This window comes from Epinephelus lanceolatus, chromosome 22, assembly GCF_041903045.1.
Source record: "Epinephelus lanceolatus isolate andai-2023 chromosome 22, ASM4190304v1, whole genome shotgun sequence".
NCBI classification, from domain to species: Eukaryota; Metazoa; Chordata; class Actinopteri; order Perciformes; family Serranidae; genus Epinephelus; species Epinephelus lanceolatus.
Genome location: NC_135755.1, coordinates 11,478,573 through 11,497,367, shown reverse-complemented (window position 1 = coordinate 11,497,367; position 18,795 = coordinate 11,478,573). Strand labels below are relative to the sequence as shown.

General features: G+C 43.3%; 1 protein-coding gene across 5 annotated transcripts in view; it reads right to left on the bottom strand.

The window, feature by feature from the left end:
* arap2 (ArfGAP with RhoGAP domain, ankyrin repeat and PH domain 2) overlaps positions 1-18,795 on the bottom strand; it is a 259,679-nt gene that overhangs the window by 91,692 nt on the left and 149,192 nt on the right. For all 5 annotated transcript variants that reach the window (XM_033609726.2, XM_033609727.2, XM_033609724.2 and 2 more), the window contains exon 15: positions 1,409-1,534. In XM_033609726.2, coding sequence (XP_033465617.2) covers positions 1,409-1,534 — 126 coding nt within the window. The remainder of the gene's footprint in view (positions 1-1,408; positions 1,535-18,795) is intronic.

The window sequence follows — 18,795 nt, the reverse complement described above, 5'->3', positions numbered from 1 at the left end:
TTTTTGTTAATCATGAATTAATTACAGACCTCCATAAATGCTCATAATAATAGGCCTTGAATGTGAGTCAATGCCTGACAAGGTGCTGTGAAACTGAAGTGCAGAAACAGCATAGTAGCTCCAACACATACGAGATCTGAGATTTCTATTTATTTATTTATTCATAGTCATTTCTTAGTACTCGTACTCACAGTGCTTTGGCATTTAACCCATCCTACACACGAAAAATTGAAAAAAACAAATCTCAAAATCAAAAAATGGAGTACCTGTCCGACGAATGAATATTCAATTAGTCATATACCAGGCTGCGGTTCTTAAACAAGCATATTTGAAGCCTTCCTGATCGTCTGACCACTCACGTTTCTTGACCCATCAGATTAGACTTGGAGTAAGGTCGCCATGTTCCCAAATACTTCATCATGACCAACAGAAGTGATGGCCAACGACCACGAAAATTGACACCCAAATTACAATATATAGGAATTATCCTCAGACAAATGGAATGGAAATAAATTCCATCCCTACAAATAATGAGAATTTCAATAGACACTGGTGAGAATTTTCCCCCATCTCCTCTAAGGGGCAATTTCCCAGACCTCAGCCCTGTTCATTAGCCAGCATGTACAACCACCAATGAGAGTGGAGCGTGTGTGGGTTGATGGAAATGGAGATGGATGTCTTGCCCAAGACGTAGGAGATTCAGCTTGCTCAAATGGCAGGTAGCTGCAAGCTGTCACCCCCACCCGGAAGCCTCCACTCCCCCATTTCTCCTCCAATTCCCCCCTCATCCTCCACCTCCCCGATAACCCCCTTCCCCAGGGGCAGCATCCAAAGCCTGCTCCTTCTCCTAATTACCCATGGGCCCAAGAAATGCTCCAGCTGTTTGGAGAAGTGGGACCGTTGCGGAGCAGGAGGTGCAGCAGCAGCAGCTGAGGAGTTGGGTGTGAAATAGAGCCTGATTAAAAGTTTCTAACTGCCTTGGAAGACAAAACTAAGGAGGATTGAGAAGTTTTGGAGGTAGCATCTCTCAGGTAGATTTATAAAGGACTGAAATTCTTTTATTTATTTTTATATTAATTTTTCTAACCTGGCCTTAATTTACCCGGTACTTCCGCTTAGCATTCACTGCTGGGTCTTCTGAGAACATCTCTCTATCTGACAAGTATTCTCAGAGGGCCGATGCAGAACGCATCTGAAAGACAGATTCATTGATCGTTTTGACTGGACTGTTTGGTGTACGGATTAAACGATTGGCAGTTTGACAACTGACAGACTGACACTGATTGATCGCTCAGCGCTTAACTGGAGTAGACCTCTGACAAACACGCAGTTTAAATTGCTTACAAATGGATTGATGGATTGATTGGCCTTGCCGGGGGTTTTTGCAAAGAACGGCTTTCACGCTCACCGTCTCTTCCGCGCCGGTCCAGCGTCGTCTTGGCAGGGCCGGTGGAGATGTAGAGGAAGCCATCCATGAAGAAGGAAGCGTCAGACAGGGAGGTGCTCTCCGACCACTGCTCGAGTCTGGGGAAATCTGCAATGAGGGAGAAAATGAGAAAGGAAATGGTCCCCAATTAATGTAATGGTGGCAGTGCACCATTCTGATGCCTCACTTGCACTTCTGCATCCCCATTTCACCTTCACCTGCAGCTATATATTCAAATACTAATTTTAAATATCATTTTTTCTGTATGTGAGCCCCGGTGAATCCAAGGACATCGTCCACTACAGAACATACGCAATTTTGACAATCTCAGATAAGAAGGGTTAATCAGTCCCTTATGGGTTGAGGGAATTCTTACACTTTTTATCGTCAGTTAACCATTTAAAAACCCTTTGGATTACCTGAACAAAGCACTGTCACAAATCTGAAAACAGGGATGTTATTATCAGTAGTAGGGCAGCTACTATAGGTTGTAATATTGGACTATAACTAAACTATAGCTTCAATAAAACAAAACAGATAGACCTTGTTATAGTGAATATTAATCAGGCAATTTTTCCAATATCAGCATGTGGCAAATATAAAAGGTACCTAGAGGCTTAAAGCTCATGTTCATGTTCATACTTGTATTTAAGTTTTCTACTACTTTAATGTTCAAAAATTTTTATTTTCCTCAAACTTCCTTTCCTGGAACACCTGTATTCACCCTCCGTTTAGGGTCTCTTTAAGCCACGCTCCCAAAAAAAGCCTAGTCTCCTCTGAATGGTCAGTATTTCGGGGTCGTCCACATCTTGGCGTCTCTGCGCCGTCATTACAGCCATGGAATGACTGAAACCGAGTATGGCAGCACGTTTGATCTCACTGTTAAGAAGCAGAAAAGTAACTTAAATAAAGCCTGAATTCTGTCTTAATCTGGAACATGTTAGTCTGTAGGTTTAAACTCAAGTCGGACCGGACTGTTTTGGGAAGTTTTATGGGTTGATTGGCTACCAGGGTAGCTAACTGCTAACAGCCACCAATGCAACTAACAGACTCCATAAATCCATTCAGCAGCTCCACCATCCCACAGTCAGACTATTTACTGCTGAATTACAGCTCACAACTTGCACCATCGGTTAACACTGCTCCGGTGTGGATGTTTTTGCTGGCTAGCGAAACATCTTGGCGCAGACTATTTACAGGAGTTTACCAGCCCATCACCCATGCAGCATTTGAAGATAATTACAAGCACGGCTCCATCCATCCATTTTCATCCGCTTATCCGAAGGCCGGGCCACGGGGGCAGCAGGCCGAGCAAAGCACCCCAGACACCCCTCTCCCCAGCAACACTTTCCAGCTCCTTCTGGGGGACCCCAAGGTGTCCCCAGGCCAGACGAGATATGTAATCCCTCCAGCGTGTTCTGGGTCTGCCCCGGGGCCTCCTACCAGTGGGACGTGGCCAGAACACTTCGAACAGGAGGTGCCCAGGAAGCATCCGAGTCAGGTGCCCGAGCCACCTCAACTGACCCCTTTCGATGCAAAGGAGCAGCGGCTCTACTCCGAGCTCCCTCCAGATGTCCGAGCTCCTCACCCTATCTCTAAGGCTGAGCCCAGCCACTCCACAGAGGAAACTCATTTCAGCCGCTTGTATCTGAGACCTCATTCTTTCGGTCACTACCCAGAACCCATGACCAAAGGTGAGGGTTGTTCAGCTCCCTCTTCACCACGACGGACCGATGCAGCGCCCGCATCACTGCAGAAGCCGCACCGACCCGCCGACCCATCTCACGCTCCATTCTACCCTCACTCGTGAACAAGACCCCGAGATACTTGAACTTGAGGCAGTAACAAGCACAGCTGTTCTCGGCTTTTAATGTCCGATAGTCCATCACTCGTCTCGTCAACTTTGTCTTAGTCATAATTATCAAGATTTATTTTAAGCTTGTCATCGTCTTGGTCAATAACACTGACCGCTAGCTAGCTCCCACTAGACCTGGCAGTGAAATTAACCTATGAACACACATGCATAAACGGTCAAAAAAGTTCTTGGCGCTCAACCATCCCAACATCATATCATCATGCTAAGGTTCTACTGAGAATATTTATGGCGGTACATTTGTTAAATCAAGTATGCAACCCCATAGTGCACTTTGTGGGACACAGATTTATGCCTGCATTACTGCAGCAACATATATCATCTAGATTTTATCCGTCAAGCTGTCCGGCGTCCATCACATGTCAATCCTCGTTGTTATCCCAGATTATTGTTGCAAAAAACAGGTTTGGATTTGGAAAGTTTTCAGATCAAGATAGCACTAATCCCAGATGTGATTCTATCTTTATATTCCACTCTTACTCACGTGAAATCCCTAAAAAGATCCTTTAACCAGAAAACATGTATTCACGGCTCATTGAGGCCACAGCTCCCCATTGTTGAAGAGCCCTGAAGCAACACAGCGGATCCCTACCAGCTTCATGATTGTTGTTCTTGAACCTGAGCTCTGACCTCCATGTGGAGAGGATTTCCCTGTGGGCATCACTGAAGCTGCACAGTATAATCTGTTTTTCCCCACAAAGAGCATAAAACATGATCATACACGACTTTCAAACATGTTATGGGAGCATTTTAAAGCCACAAACCTCCATGTACTGTATCTCTTAGAAATTAGTTTTACCCTGAGTCCTCTCTTCATCTTTGTCCATTTAAATTAGCAGCCTCCCTCCCTCATTTCTCTCCCTTTCTTCCAAACTCCCTCTTCTCGTCCTTTCTTGCCAGCTTTAAGAGCTCCCCACATTCAACCTTATCGTTCTCAAATTCAATTAGCTTCAATTCTGGGGTTCAATTTTCTGCCAGAGCCTTGGCAATATCTTACAGATTTTATCTTCACTACCTCCAGCTCTCTCATCAAGCAAGGTAAAATAACTTTAATTGAAACCACTTTTAATTGAAGCGACATTTCCACCCTTTACTGACACCAGCAACGCCTCGTCTCAGGACCGCAGATCACCCCACAGAGGAAAACAATCAGTTCATTGAACAAGACAGCTTATTCTAAATATGTGTGTGAGTTCTGTATTGTGTCAAACTAATTAATTGTGTCCACATGCACATTATTAATACTTTCATGACAGTACAATATCCAAATGAATTCACATAATCTGAAAATGACATAAAATGTGTGTCATATATCACGTGTAAGCAACTAAATGGTGAAGCCTAATGTTACTAAATGATGATGACATAAAAGTGAAGTACATAATAATAGAAAACTGCATTTTATCTACTGTATAGGCACCGTTCAAAACACTCAAGGTCACCTTACAGGCAAAGATAGAGCAAATAACAGATTAAAGTCAGCGAGTTATGAATAAAGTAACATAAAAATAAATAAAAATAATAGTAACTAGTCCATACCCATTGAGTACCATTGACTTAGTCACACCAAATATTAGAAAGAAAACCCAAACATTGGTCCACAGGGGGAGCCACAGCGATCGGTCGCATTTTAGCCATTTTTAAGCATTTTTCTGTTGTTATAGCGCCACCCAGTTGCCAATTAGAGTTAAATTTCTCCAGTCATCTTGAGGTGTCCTGTTCTACATATCTACCAAGTTTAGTAAAAATCCATATGGCGGTTAGGCCTAGATAAGAAATTAGCTCTCTAGCGCCCCCATTTTGTTTGATGGGGTCAATAATGGAGGGGTCCCCTCAGATTATGTGTGGTCATGTGCCTACAAAGTTGCGTGGTGATGGGTGAAACCCTTGAGATGTTATACACCTTTATGTGATGAGCCACGCCCTCCGCAATATTCATTGCCTTATAGAAGCTCAGTTTTAGTAAGTTTTCCAACTTTTGCCAAGAGGGAACTTTAGATATTGGTCCCTAGATTATGTTCACTGAGTTTCATGCAGATCGCTCAAACTTCCTAGGAAGAGATTGATTTGAAGTGTTTTTCAAAAAATCCAAAATGGCGGAAAATCTGTATAACCGGAAGTTATGGGTTCCTCATGAGGAGAGGCATCTCTGTGCAAAGTTTCATGTCTCTACGACATACGGGGCATGAGATATGCCCATTCAAAGTTTGCAATTTCAATCAGTTGCTATAGCGCCCCCCTTTGGCCAATTGATGTAATATTGCTTCATCAGCATCCTCCCATGACCCTCTACCACTGTGCCAAATTTCACATGGATTGACCAAGTCAGTGAGGAGAAAAACGTGGAACAGACACACAGACAGTTTTCGTCATTATATAGTAAGATATAGCAACAATAAATAATCAGTCCATGGATCATTTTCAAAGCTACAAATCTGAGTAAGTCTGTGTAAAGTTAAATATATTTAGGTAGGGGAAGAACCAATGCCCAACCCAATATTGCTCACAGGGGAATTTTAATATCTCCCAACCCTAGCTGGGCAATATGGAGAAAATCAAATATCAGGCTGAACTTATTTTAGGATTATGCTTTTGACTTTTTTTGCATTTATTTGACAGTACAGACAGAAAGGAAAGGAGGAAGAGTGAGAGGGGATGAAATGCAGCAAAGCACCATTGGCCTCCGCCATTAGTTACTTTACAAATTAAGATTTTGCACTTGAAACATATGAAAATGTTCAAGTACAGCTGGAACTATGAGGCGATTATTGAATTGACAGAAAATAAATTCTCCATATTTTAATAATCATCTAAATAATTTTTTATGCAAAACATTTCATGGTTCCAGCTTCACAAATATGAGGCTTTTTTGTTGCTTTTGCTTTTTATTATCTAATAATTGTTATGTTGAGGTTTAAACTGTTGGTTGACGCTATCTCTCAGTATTTACAGATTTTTTATAAACCAAACAATCAATCGATTAATGGAGAAAATAATCAGCAGATAAACCCATAATGAAAATAATTGTTATTTGATAGCGCTCCAGGTCGACCAACTACAGCAGTCAAATCCTGCTTTTACATTAATGCATGAGTCAGAATCATCAAATGAAACTAAACTTAACACACATGTATCATGCAGAGAGAACTGAATAAAAGCACATGGTGAAGCTCATGATGCTGCTGTACACAATGTCATTCCTCTGCACACAGGAGGAAGTGGTAGCTTGGGCATGAATATCAGCTGGTGGGGACTCCCACACTGCGATTTATGCGTCATCAAATCTTAAAAAACAAAACGTAACCTCTGCATATATAGAAAAATACAAATATCAAAAAAAAGTCAAGTCCTTTCAAGTCATTTGCCTCAGGTCAAAGGCAAGTCTCAACTCATGAATATCAAGTCAAAGTTGAGTCTTAAGACCCTTTTACACTGCCAGATTTTACGCAAATGTTGGGCCGTTTTGCCGGCAAGCTGAGAGCGTTTAGACACACAGAGCCGGATTGGCGAGTTGATCTGAAGTGCCCAATTTTCCGCCTCGTAGGGTAGACATATTGGTGGAACCTTTTTAGTTTAAACAGAACGAGGTGGCCTTCCGCAACGGGAGGGGCTGTTGATGACGCCGCACTAGACTCACAAGTCAGTCTTTAGACGCTTTGCTTAAGTAAAGACTGATGTCTTTCTCCCTGATTTTGTGTTTAGATGGGCGGATACAATTTCAGAGTTTGAAAAAACTCCCTACGTTGCAGAACCAATAGTAAATCTGCAGGGCAGTCCTTCAGTGCCTCGCTGAGCTCTTGTGCTCGTAAACATAGTCCGACTGCGTTAAAAGTTTTAACAAAGCCGCTGTAAGTCCTTCATTTCCACAATCTTGTGGACTGAGCACACGTTTGATAAAACGGAGTTTAATCTCTCGGCATCCATTTTCAAGCTCTCTGTGTGTTTGTTTCCTTGCAGACGAGAAAAGGGGGAGCGTGCATTTCCGGGAGGGCGTGTCCTTTTCAAAAATGCAAGAGGTGTTGCTTTGTTGCCGGCCGTTGTCTCTGGTGTGTTAAACACACTTTAGAAAGGAGTGTCCCCAGACTATCAGAAGGTGGAGATCTCTGATTGTCTGGTGGCGAGACTAACGCCGCACGTGCAACCCTTCTAGCTGTGGATAAACAGGAAACAGCTGATAGCAGGAATTAGCGAGCAGCTAGTAGCAAGAGGGAAACACAAACCTGACAGACACTGTAAAGATGAGCAACTGGGGAGACAAGGAATTGTGCGCCCTCCTTGTCCTCGCAAACGAAGAGGCCATTAACCGTCAGATGACGGGGACGGTGAAGAACGGGCCGACTTAGGAGAGAATCGCCGAAGGACTGACCAGCCACGGCTTCCCTCCCACGTCACTGTTTACGTCACACGCTGAGCTACATGTTTTGTTACTTGCTCACGCCCCCCATTGCCCCGAAAAAGGCGCATTCTGTATAAACAAAAGTAGGTAGGCGGCATTTTGCTGCACTCCCCGATTTTGTTTTTATACTGCCAATGCTGAAAAAACACTGATTGGGCTTTCCTGCAAATTTGCACAATTCCTGTTTAAAAAGGGCTTTAGTGTTAGTCAAGCAAGTCTCATGTGACTCAAGTCCCCCACCTCTTGTAAAGGCAAATAATAGAACAGCTCAAACAGTCTGGTAAGGTCAGGAAATCACTTTACTTAACTCTGATACAGCCTTTAAAACCAGGAAAAGACAACACCTTTCCAAAATCTAGTATCACATCTAGGGTTCAATCATAACATCTATATAATTTCGATATTGCCCAGATAACTCTGCCCTTATCTTTCACAGTGAAATTAAAAATATATTTTCCAATTCTGATTCTGTGTCCCTGTGTTGCTTATCCATTTTTCTTGTTACATGCGAAATATGTGTCCAAAAAAATCATTACTGAGTATTTTTAAGTCAAAATCCTTCTCTTTTCTATGGCGGACTTCGCTCGTCAACCCACGTCACATTTGATTGGATACATTTATGTAACCACATGAGTCATCAGAAATATGTTTACTTTTTTTAGATGAAAATAAAAGACAGATATTTTGATTTGTAAAGACTCAAAAACATTTTTTCCAAACATGGTAATCACAAAAGAAGCCTTTTAAGGACTAACGAAAAATTAAAAACCAAACAACAAATGCACCGCCGTCCATGATCGGTCTAGCTAGTAGCAATCAAATCAACAAGAGCACCATATCTGGCCTGACACAGGCATTTTTATGCTCCGTAACAATTCCTAACAAGTGCAATATATTTTTGAAGCCATGCCAGGGACGCAGAGCCAATCAGGCGCAGGGTGACATAAAGCCTGGGTGACATTAGGGTAGCAACATCTGTAATTTCGCTTTGAATCTAACACGGACAATGTGTCTGCCAATAGCTGCGCCATAAATACATGGAATCTGACAGAATTTAATCAGCAAACTGCAGGGAAGTGAGTCAAACACACACACACACACACAATGGTCCAACCACTCAGGTTGAGAGAATGTAAATAAGCCAGTGGCTTGATGCTGTATCAGTTGTAACAAGGCTCTCTCTGTGAGCCGTCTAAACAGTCCCTCTGGGCCCCTAAAGCTGGACTCTGTTAAGATGGGACTGTGATGTCTGTGGGGGCGGCAGTTGAGAAGTCTGGCCTGTGCTGATTGGCTCAGTCCCCAGTGAAGGGAGGTGACATGACAGAGTGTTCAATTAGCCATCTGGTCGCCCACGGCAACGGTCACAAAGTGGTCCCCGACAAGCAGTGGACAGCGGGGTATTCAGAGCCACTCGCTCACACAAAAACACACACATCGAGACAGTAAATGATAACAGGAACGGCGAACATATGCGAGGCGAGCGTAGATAACATGTACACGTCAGCGCAAGATAAAAAACGTCCGGAAGATTTCCGAGTGTGAAAACAAACAGTCATTCACATGGTTGTAGGAATAAAGCTCATTTATTCAGCACGCTGTTTCACCAGAGGCCACACACACACACACACACACACACACACACACACACACACTTTTTTAGCCAAAAGCGCTTCAAAATTAAAACATCCACACACAAACACTCCACCAGGGAAAATGCCTTAATTAGAAAGACTTAAAAAACACTCCGCAGCTGCTGCTGACCTCCTGACCCTGTAACAGCCCGGTGTAGAGTTTGTGCATTGGTTAAAAACATAAACAACGTCAACAAGCGCTGGAGAAGCTGGCAGAGCCTTGTTGCTCACAACAGGGTGGAATAGAGACCCGAGATGAAACGGGGCCTCTGATTTAGTGTTTGTGTATATGTGTGTGTGTGTGTTGCTGTTCATCTTTTTATTATCCACACAGAAAGCCTGCTGGATAAATTTTTAATGTGCCGCGAGATTCAGAGATTCGAGGCGTCAGGGATGCCAGGGTGGCAACAATAAAACTTCTCTGCCTCCAAATCCGTGGTGTGTCATTTAAGAAGGAGCGGAGCGATGTCGGCAGTGAGAGGCATCGCTGTTTAGCTTGGTTTTACAGTACAGTGGCCTCCTGGGTGGAGTGAAGGAGTGCCATAAAACACAATTTACATGTTTACATTGCTCTGTTTACAGTTTAGGCATTAGCTGATGCTTTTATCCAGAGATTTACAGCGGAACGGCTGGCAGGGGTTCACTGTCTCTGCTGCGAGACACCAGTCGTTTGGCGCAGCGATGAAGTGGCGACCTTAAAGTGACTATTTGTGGAATTTTTTATGAGTTTTGTATCTCACAAACAATTTAATGGCACAAGTTTTTGTTTGGAGACAAGTATGACACTGCTCTCTTCTGGGAGGTGCCAAAGTGGAATTCTGTTTACAGCCTGGTACTGAAAACTGTTTCAGTCTCTATTGACTATTTTTAGGCCGATGTCACGATGACGTCATTTTATTAGCTGGAGGCGGAACACGACTCTCCACCACAGGGCTGTAGGCTACAAAGGAGTCTTGAAATCTGGTCTTGTTGTGTTATTGGCAGCCAGAATAGAAGGAGTCATGGCTCAAAACTAGCCGCTGCCCATCAACAACAAAGACAACTATGGTTAAATGTGATAAGACGAAAGGACTGGACGGAGGCGAAAGTATTTCCTGTTGTAGGGATGAAAAACGTCATGTGTATTAAGGGTTATCATGTCCACCTCATCAGAAACTGGGGAGGTATTAAGAGGAATATGGATTTCTCTGCTAAATGCTAACTTTAGCGCATTAGCTAACATTAGCATTGGTTGCTCAAGTGTCATCCTCCTTTGTAAGACTGGCATAGTAACCAACCTCAAAGCTTCCTGTGACATCATCCATCCACTGAGTGAGAGCGTACGGGTCGGCCAGTCTGGTCCCGTTGGTCAGTGTTCACCTATTCAAGGAACACTCGTGGTCCTGGACAGTGAGTGACCTGACATGGTGCGTTTGTAAATTCAGTTTGACGCTCTACACTAAAATGAGAGCCCTGTTGGCCGATGAAACCCAGCGTTATATTTCAATATGAAGTAACGAACAATTAAGTCTAGTACACATTCACTTCATTCGGTGCTGCGCTGCTCTGTCTTCACAGACAGAGTGCCAAGAGTGTGGTGCTCTGAATAACGAAACGGTACATTCCAACAGTGCTCCAAATTTACGAACGGTCCAGTTATGTCAGAGTGTGATCCAGCACTCAGAATGAGTATTTCTGAACGAACCACTCGCATCATCTTCCTCCATTGTCTAAAACAACAAGCCAACAGAACTTCCTGGTTAACGCTAGCTAATGTCGGTGGAGAATTATTTTGCCTCCAGCTAAGCCCCGCCCACCAAACAAATGTCAGACTGTTTACTAGCAGTTAAAGGGTGTATAGCTACAGGGGTATACGTGTAACCGTCACTATTTCAGTGTGTTTTCAGTTCATGGAAGTTACTGTAATGTTTTGGTTGCCGAAAAAAAGTGTTTTCATTTGGTGTTACTTAATGACCCTCGAATGTTCAATGACGTTTAATGGTTTTAAGCCTCTACTTGACTAGCGAAAATTAGCATTAGCTATATCACTATTATCAATAGATTGTAATGCACCCTGCTCATTTCCTGTATCCATGGCCCTAAGGTCTCTTCATTCCAATGAGAAAAGTGAGCGTGAATACAGATTATGATTCTTCGCCCCATAGTCACTGAAATAAATTCTGGACCCATTTTTCCTAACCCTTAACCCTTTTAAACATTGCGACACTGAGATGGCTTTTTTCCAGACAGACAAATCAGGAGAAAATTAACTTTGTTGGCAACACACGCTCACAAGATCTGGTAACAACTTACCTTTCAGTACAGGTATTGGCTATAGGACAAATTGTTATTTCAAACATCAGTACTGGCCCAGAATTTAAAAATCGTTGTATCCCTACATAGACAATGAGTGAAAAGACAATGTTTATGTCACTTCTCGTGACAAATCCGCAGATAATTATCACCTACTGTAACCCCTCAGTGCTACAGAGCTTTTTACATCTCTCAACTCACTGTTTTGGTTTTCAGGCCTAATACTTCACTGTTTTGGTTCAATTTAACAGCTCTCATCAGGCTCATTTTCAGCCACAGCAGGAGGCTGCTTTTATCTTTTATCCTACAGCAACAGTTGATAACTTATGTAAAAATAACTTTTGGTTATATTTGATGAAACTGTCACTATATTCAGACAGTAGTACAGGCGACAGATAATCACACCCATGGCCAACTGTCAGCTTGGTGTGTCAGGGCCTTTAGGGACACCTTTTTGTACCCACGTTCGTCAACTCTACGGTATTTGCAAATCTCTACTGGTGGACACATTTCTACCGTTGTATGGTATATACTATCATAACGCCCAACCCTAATGTGAACCTAATTTGTTTTTTCATCAGCTGACACTTTCTGTAGATTCTCTATCCATTGGAAAAAAGACCTGGCAGGTGTGTATTTTTTTGTATAACCAGATCCAGCATGTCTGTGTATCGGTGTCGCGGCCAAGTGGCAGATGGAGTTCAGTTGTTAATGTTACCCACCTGCAGCGTTTAAGAACCAATTACCAACTTGTCTTTCCAGTCAGACAGGGACCGGTGGCACCTACACAGAGAGTGACACATCCAAAGACTGAAACTTCTTTTGTGTGTTAATAAACTGCTTGTCGGCCGAACCGGCCCTCTGTGTCGTCCATTTAAGCCACAGACCTGGATGTGACAGCAACTCTGGCAACAACATCAGTATACATGTTAAATTTGCCAGAGTGATGTGGGGGATGGACACAATGTGGGATTCATAATGCTCATTTTGGTGTTTAGAGAATTTATTTTTACTATTTGTTCCGACTGCTTTGAAATTTCGTGCAAAGGCTTTGTGGAGACACAAAAAACCCATGACTGTCTTCTTACAGATTTGTTTCCTTAAAGGCGCTGTATGTAAGAATGTGGCCAAAATGGTTACTGCACTCAAATTCAAAATACTGCCGCAAGTCGTGTCCGCCCCCCCTCCCCTACAGATTCGAGGTTGCTGCTCTGTGCTGAATTGCTGTGTTGTGCTCCGGCGTCCGGTGATCTAACACCGGCAAAAATAGAAGTCCTGCGTATCTGTTGCGGTGGACTCCGGAGTGCCGCAGCTGAGACGGAGCCGGGACGCAGCACAGCCGCAGCCGGTGGAAACACACACATTGACTAGAATTGAATCCTATCGGCTCTGCTGCCGTGCCGGAGCGAAGATGCAACCAACACACATCTGGTGGAAATTGGGAGTGATTTGTTTGCCCACGGGCGGCTGCCGTGGCAGGGCCGCGTCGCCGCATCCTTGATCTTCGGTTTTCCAGCGGACCGTTCGAGCAAGTCCGGCTTCTCTGCTGCTAACGCTGCTGCCAGGATACAGCTGAGGAGGACAGCATGCTTGCCGCGCTGCTAACGTTTGTTTCTCAAAAAAATCAGTCAGGTCGATGACCCACCTGCACATGGGCTACAACGTATGATCGAAAATGAATAACAGTTGAAAGTATTCGAAATGTCCATCCCCATCTAGCTATGATGCTAGTTAGCCAACTTTGGCTAAAGCTTACCTGTCGAGGAGAACAGTAGCCACTTCGACATCTGATTTCAAATTCTTCTCCGCTTTCAACCGTCTCCACCGTTCAAAAGCATCTCCTATATAGACCCTCGCTTTGCCTCGAGTTTTGTCTTGGCGTTTTTGGGAATCATAACAAGGTCGTTTGGGTTTAGTCGCACCGTCAGCCATTGTAGCTCAGTCGTAACTGTAACTGATGCTGAGACTCTACTGACTGCGTGACTGGTAGACGGTGGTGGGTGGCGCAACAGGCCAAAACACAAATTCAAAACATAAACATGATTGGTGGATTGCAAAAAAATTTTTTAAATGCGAATATTCTGGCTGTGCTATTGTTGTCGGTGAGATCAGTATGTTATATGAACATTATTCCTTAGTCTCTGTGACATATTAGGATGATTTTACGACTATTTGCTTTAGATTTCTTACATATAGCTCCTTTAATCATGAAGACTGTAAATTATAATGCAAAAAGAGGCATCAAAGTATAATATCCACAGTATTTGGTGTCTGGTGTCACATCCATCCCTATCTTCACACCGGAAAGTGACAGGACAGGCAGTGGTGGCAGCACGGTGTGACACGGCGTGTGCCAAACTTCATCATCCTGAAATATATTTGACATTGGCAGTGTGTTGCTTTTTTAAATGTGGCTTAAAGGGATGGTTTGGATCTTTTGATGCGGGGCTGTATGAAGAACATACCCATAGTCAGTGTACAGTGTACCACCTACCTACTGTGTTGGCATGCCCCCAGTTTGGAGAAGCAGACAGAGTACCGCCACTGAAGCTAGGGATTGTACCACCTAAACAAATCCTTATCAATCTAAGTGTATGCTATATGTAGAACATTTTCAAAGCTGTAATTGATTTTGTTAGATGGGACTTTTTCTTCGGTGGCTAAAGTATGTTTTGTTGCTGACCCTGACCACAACAGTACATTGCTTAGCTTCCATGTGGGCACTCCCACTTCTCCAAACCTGGGGCATGCTGACTACCATCTACTGGAGGTTATATGAGACTGTGGAGAAGTGCCTCAAACAAACCTGCTTAGATTCAAACCATCCCTTTAAATGTTTTACATCAAAACCAATGCTTTATACATATTTTACATTTTTACATGTGGTGGCTGATGTAGCCTCCTGAGTGTAAGATATGGGAGCACAGTGGACATGAAAAATGATAAAGGAACCTAAAAATATACAGGAAACCACCTCAGTGGAAGCCTTTGACTATAAGGGATAGATCCATCATTGAAGCCACCCTCAGGGGCTCCTAAAATGCATAGAGGCACAGCCTCGGAGAGCTGCCATTGGCTTTTTTAATGAAATCTGGGATGGGGATATGTAAATGAACATGCTCCTGCAGTATCCCAGGGTGCTTTGGGGCCAGTAGGTGTGGGCGGGACAGCAAGGCCCGTCGAGGCCCACATGCATGCACTCACATGTACGCAGAGAGAAGGAGCTAATGAAGTGGCAACGCTGGATGTCCTAATGCTGCAACTACAAATGAGCCGCGGTGGAGGGAAGGGACAGCGAGGAGGTTCTGGGAGACGCAGGCTGACAGCTTTGTTTTGATACACTATATCCAGGGGAAATAGAGGATTTTCCTATTTTTATTTTTACAAACTGGGAGCGAGATTCACACTGTGACGAGACGCAGCTGTGATGTTTGCTTCACACTACAAGACACTCCAATTTAGACTTTAGTTGTTAAGAGTGAGGATTGCTCAGGGTGACGATTGCTTATTGCCGGTTTATCCCTGTTTCCCAACGGGGAGGGAGTGAATTTGGTAAAGAACCATGTTTGCCGTCATTCTATTCAATATATTTACTGGTTCACAGCACCGTGTGGTGGGTGAATGAAGGCCTGAAGTGCACCCTTATTGTGCTTTATAAGATGAAACTAGAATTACTGTTTCGCGGTTGAATGCCTCTGCGAACCAGTCAAGCTGCAGTTTACATCCATGTCTGTGAAAATATGGAGGCTTCACACACATCAACCTGGCAGCACAGAAGATCTATGCAGTCAGCACAGTTTCAGGATCAACATCAGCAATTCAGTATCTGACCAAATGTCTCCCCTTCTGTTCCTGAGATATGACGTTGCAGAAAATTATGATGTCACAGTGAGGCTGACCTTTGCCTTTTTGAATATAAAAAACATCATCGCTTCATTATTTTATTGTATGAGACATTTCTGTGAAATCTTGTCATAATTAGCACATAAATTCTTAAATTATGGCCAAAAACACACATTTTGTGAGGTCACATTGACCTTGACCTTTGACCACCAAAATCTAATCAGTCTATCATTGAGTCTAAATCAATGCCTGTGTCAAATTTCAGGAAATTCCCTCCAGGCAGTCTTGAGATATCACGTTTACAAGAATGAGATGGACACAAGATAAGACTGACCTCGACCTTTGACCTTTACAATCTAATCAGTTCATTCTTGAGTTTAAGTGAACATTTGTGCCAAACTTGAAGGCATCTCCTCGTTCTGTTCTTGATATATCAAGTTCACGAGTAGGGGATGGATACAAGGTCACAGTGACCTTTGACCTTTTGGGTATAAAATGTCTTCATTGTTGAGTCCAAGTGGACATTTGTGTCAAATTTGAGGAAATCCCCTCAAGGCCTCCTGGAGTATCTTCCGTTCACAAGAAAAAGACATGACAGGAGTGACCTTGACCTTTGACCACTGAAATCTAATTGCTCCATTGTTGAGTCCAACTGAACGTTTGTGCCAAAGTTGAGGTCATCCCCTCAAGGTATTCTTGAGATCCTGTGTTCACAAGAATGAGATAAATGACATCACAGATACCACGACCTTTGACCTTCAACCACTGAAAACTAAATAGTTCACTGTTGAGTCCAAGTGGATGAGTGAAGAAATCTCTTCAAAACCTTCTGTAGATATTTGGGTCATGAGAGATGGACCCAAGGTAAGGGTGACCTTGACCTTTGACCACCAGATCTAAGAGGAAATCTCCTCAAGGCATGGAGATATCACGTTCACAAGAAAGAGACAAACACAAGGTCAGAGTGACCTTGACCTTTGACCACCAAAATCTAACTGCTCTATTGTTGAGTCCAAGTGGATGCTTGTGCCAAATGTTAAGAAATTGCCCTCAAAGTATTCTTGAGATATTGCGTTCATTAGAACAGGACAGACACAAGTTGCCAGTGACCTTTGACCACCAAAATCTTATCAGTTCCATGTTGAGTCCAAGTGGACGTTTGTGCCAAATTTGAGGGAATCTCCTCAAGACCTTTGGGAAATATCCCATTCATGAGAAAGAGATGGACACAAGGTAAGAGTGACCTTAACCTTTGACCATCAAAATCTAATCAGTTCAATGTTGAGTTAAAGTCGACGTTTGTGGCAAATTTTAAGAAATCCCCTCAAGGTGTTCACAAGTATGAAACAAATGAGTTCACAGTCCCCACGACCTTTGACCTTCAACCTTTGACCACTGAAATCTAAATAGTTTATTGTTGAGTCCGAGTGGACGTTTGCGCTGAATTTGAAGAAATCCGCTCAACACCTTCTGGAGATATTGCATTTACAAGAGTAGGACAGGCACAAGGTCACAATGACCTTTGACCACCAAAATCTAATCAGTTCCATGATGAGTCCTTGGGATCATTTGCACCAAATTTCAAGAAATTCCCTCAGTGTAATTTTGAGATATCACATACACAACAATGCGATGGACTGACAGAGGACTGACTAACAAACTAACAGACCCATCATACACATAAAGCTCCGACTGCTGCAAACAGACGAGACACTCACATGTGTCCCCATGTCACCCTGCATGTGTGGAACTTGAACTCCAACCAAAGGCTGAGGCCTCTGAAACTCTAAAACAGCTCTGCACTCTGTTTTGCCCTCGATATTGGCTGCTAGCTCCTTTTATTCTTCCCTCTATCTTCTCTCTGTCAACACCACGCTATACAGCAGGGATGGTGTCATGTGGGTATTGAATTGTTCCCGGTCTCTGCCAGACATAACAACTGAAAAAGTTCAATTTCTGTTTAATCAAAATTTTCACAAGTCTTTTTTTTCCCCTGCAAACTCTCTGGAGCTGCATGCACTAAAACAATGGAGACGCGACTTTCAGCAGCTTTGTGTGATGTGACAATGTGTCCGGCTGTCGGAAAATGTCAAATGGGGAATTTGGACAGTGTTTTGTGTGGAGCCTCGTCATCTTTTCAGCACTACATAATAGCCTGTTTCTTCACTGTAGTGTTACAAATTGTATTTATATAGATATGTGTTTTTATATTATTTTACAAGCAGCTTGTTGGCCCTGATAGAAAGGATGGCAGTGTGCATACTGGTACTTGTACAGTCACAGCAGTGTTGAAGAAACACACAGGTTCGATCATGTGGTAAATTACACACTTTGGGTTTAGTCAATACTCCGTCATGCCTCATAACATACTGTACAGAAGTACTTCATGGCTGTGTGTAGTGATGCAAAGCTGTAACATCTTCAGGGGGCGACAGAATAATGCACACCTTAGAGAAAGGTAATGATTGGCATTTGCTTCCAAACTGAACTGAATAAAGTTGTTCGCATTCGGCTTGTGAATGAGCCCTATCAGACCTCATGTGAGGTGGGTGTTACACAACTGTATCGCCAAACAGAACGTTGATATCAGATGATTGTGCAACACCAATATTACCTAAATTACAAACTATACACAATTATTTATTCCTGCAACATCCACTTGTGGCAGTTACAGTATGGTTAAAGGGGCAAAAAGTGAAATCGTTTCACCGCTAGGTTCGCTGTTGTGCACTGCATGTAGACCAAAAGAAAGTGTGTCATGAGCCACACATCCCTCTACCTCTGCTCTCCAACACCCCCCCCACCCCAACTCGCCTCGTCTAAACTTCTTCAGCAGTTAGCGATGTCTTTCACTCACTCTGGGTCTCTGCTGTGTTTAGCTATTCCCCTGCCTACTTCAATGATGATGGTCCCTGTAATAAATGTAATATATTTGCTGAGATGGAGGCGAGGCTCAGTGACTAGAGGAGCTGGTAGAAGCGCTCCATAGCTGTTAAGTTACTCCAGTAGCCGGTGGCAGCCGACTTAGCTAGAGCCATCACCGGATCCCAGCTAGTGCTAACACCGGGAGCTAATGTCACAGGATGACAGGGGCCGTTGAATATAACATTCTTCATGGTTATGCCTTAAGGTGTGCTTGTTTATTATTGTTTGCTGTGTATTGTGACTTGCTGTGATTTATTGGCACACGGACTGAGCAGAAGCCATGGCGTATTGTGGACTTTTTCACATGGCGTCCTTGTTTCCCTCTGTTCCCCTTCCCTTTTGCACAATTAACAAATCATTGGCCCACAGTCAGCTGAGGAGATCATTTAGAAGATGGTGCACACCTGGT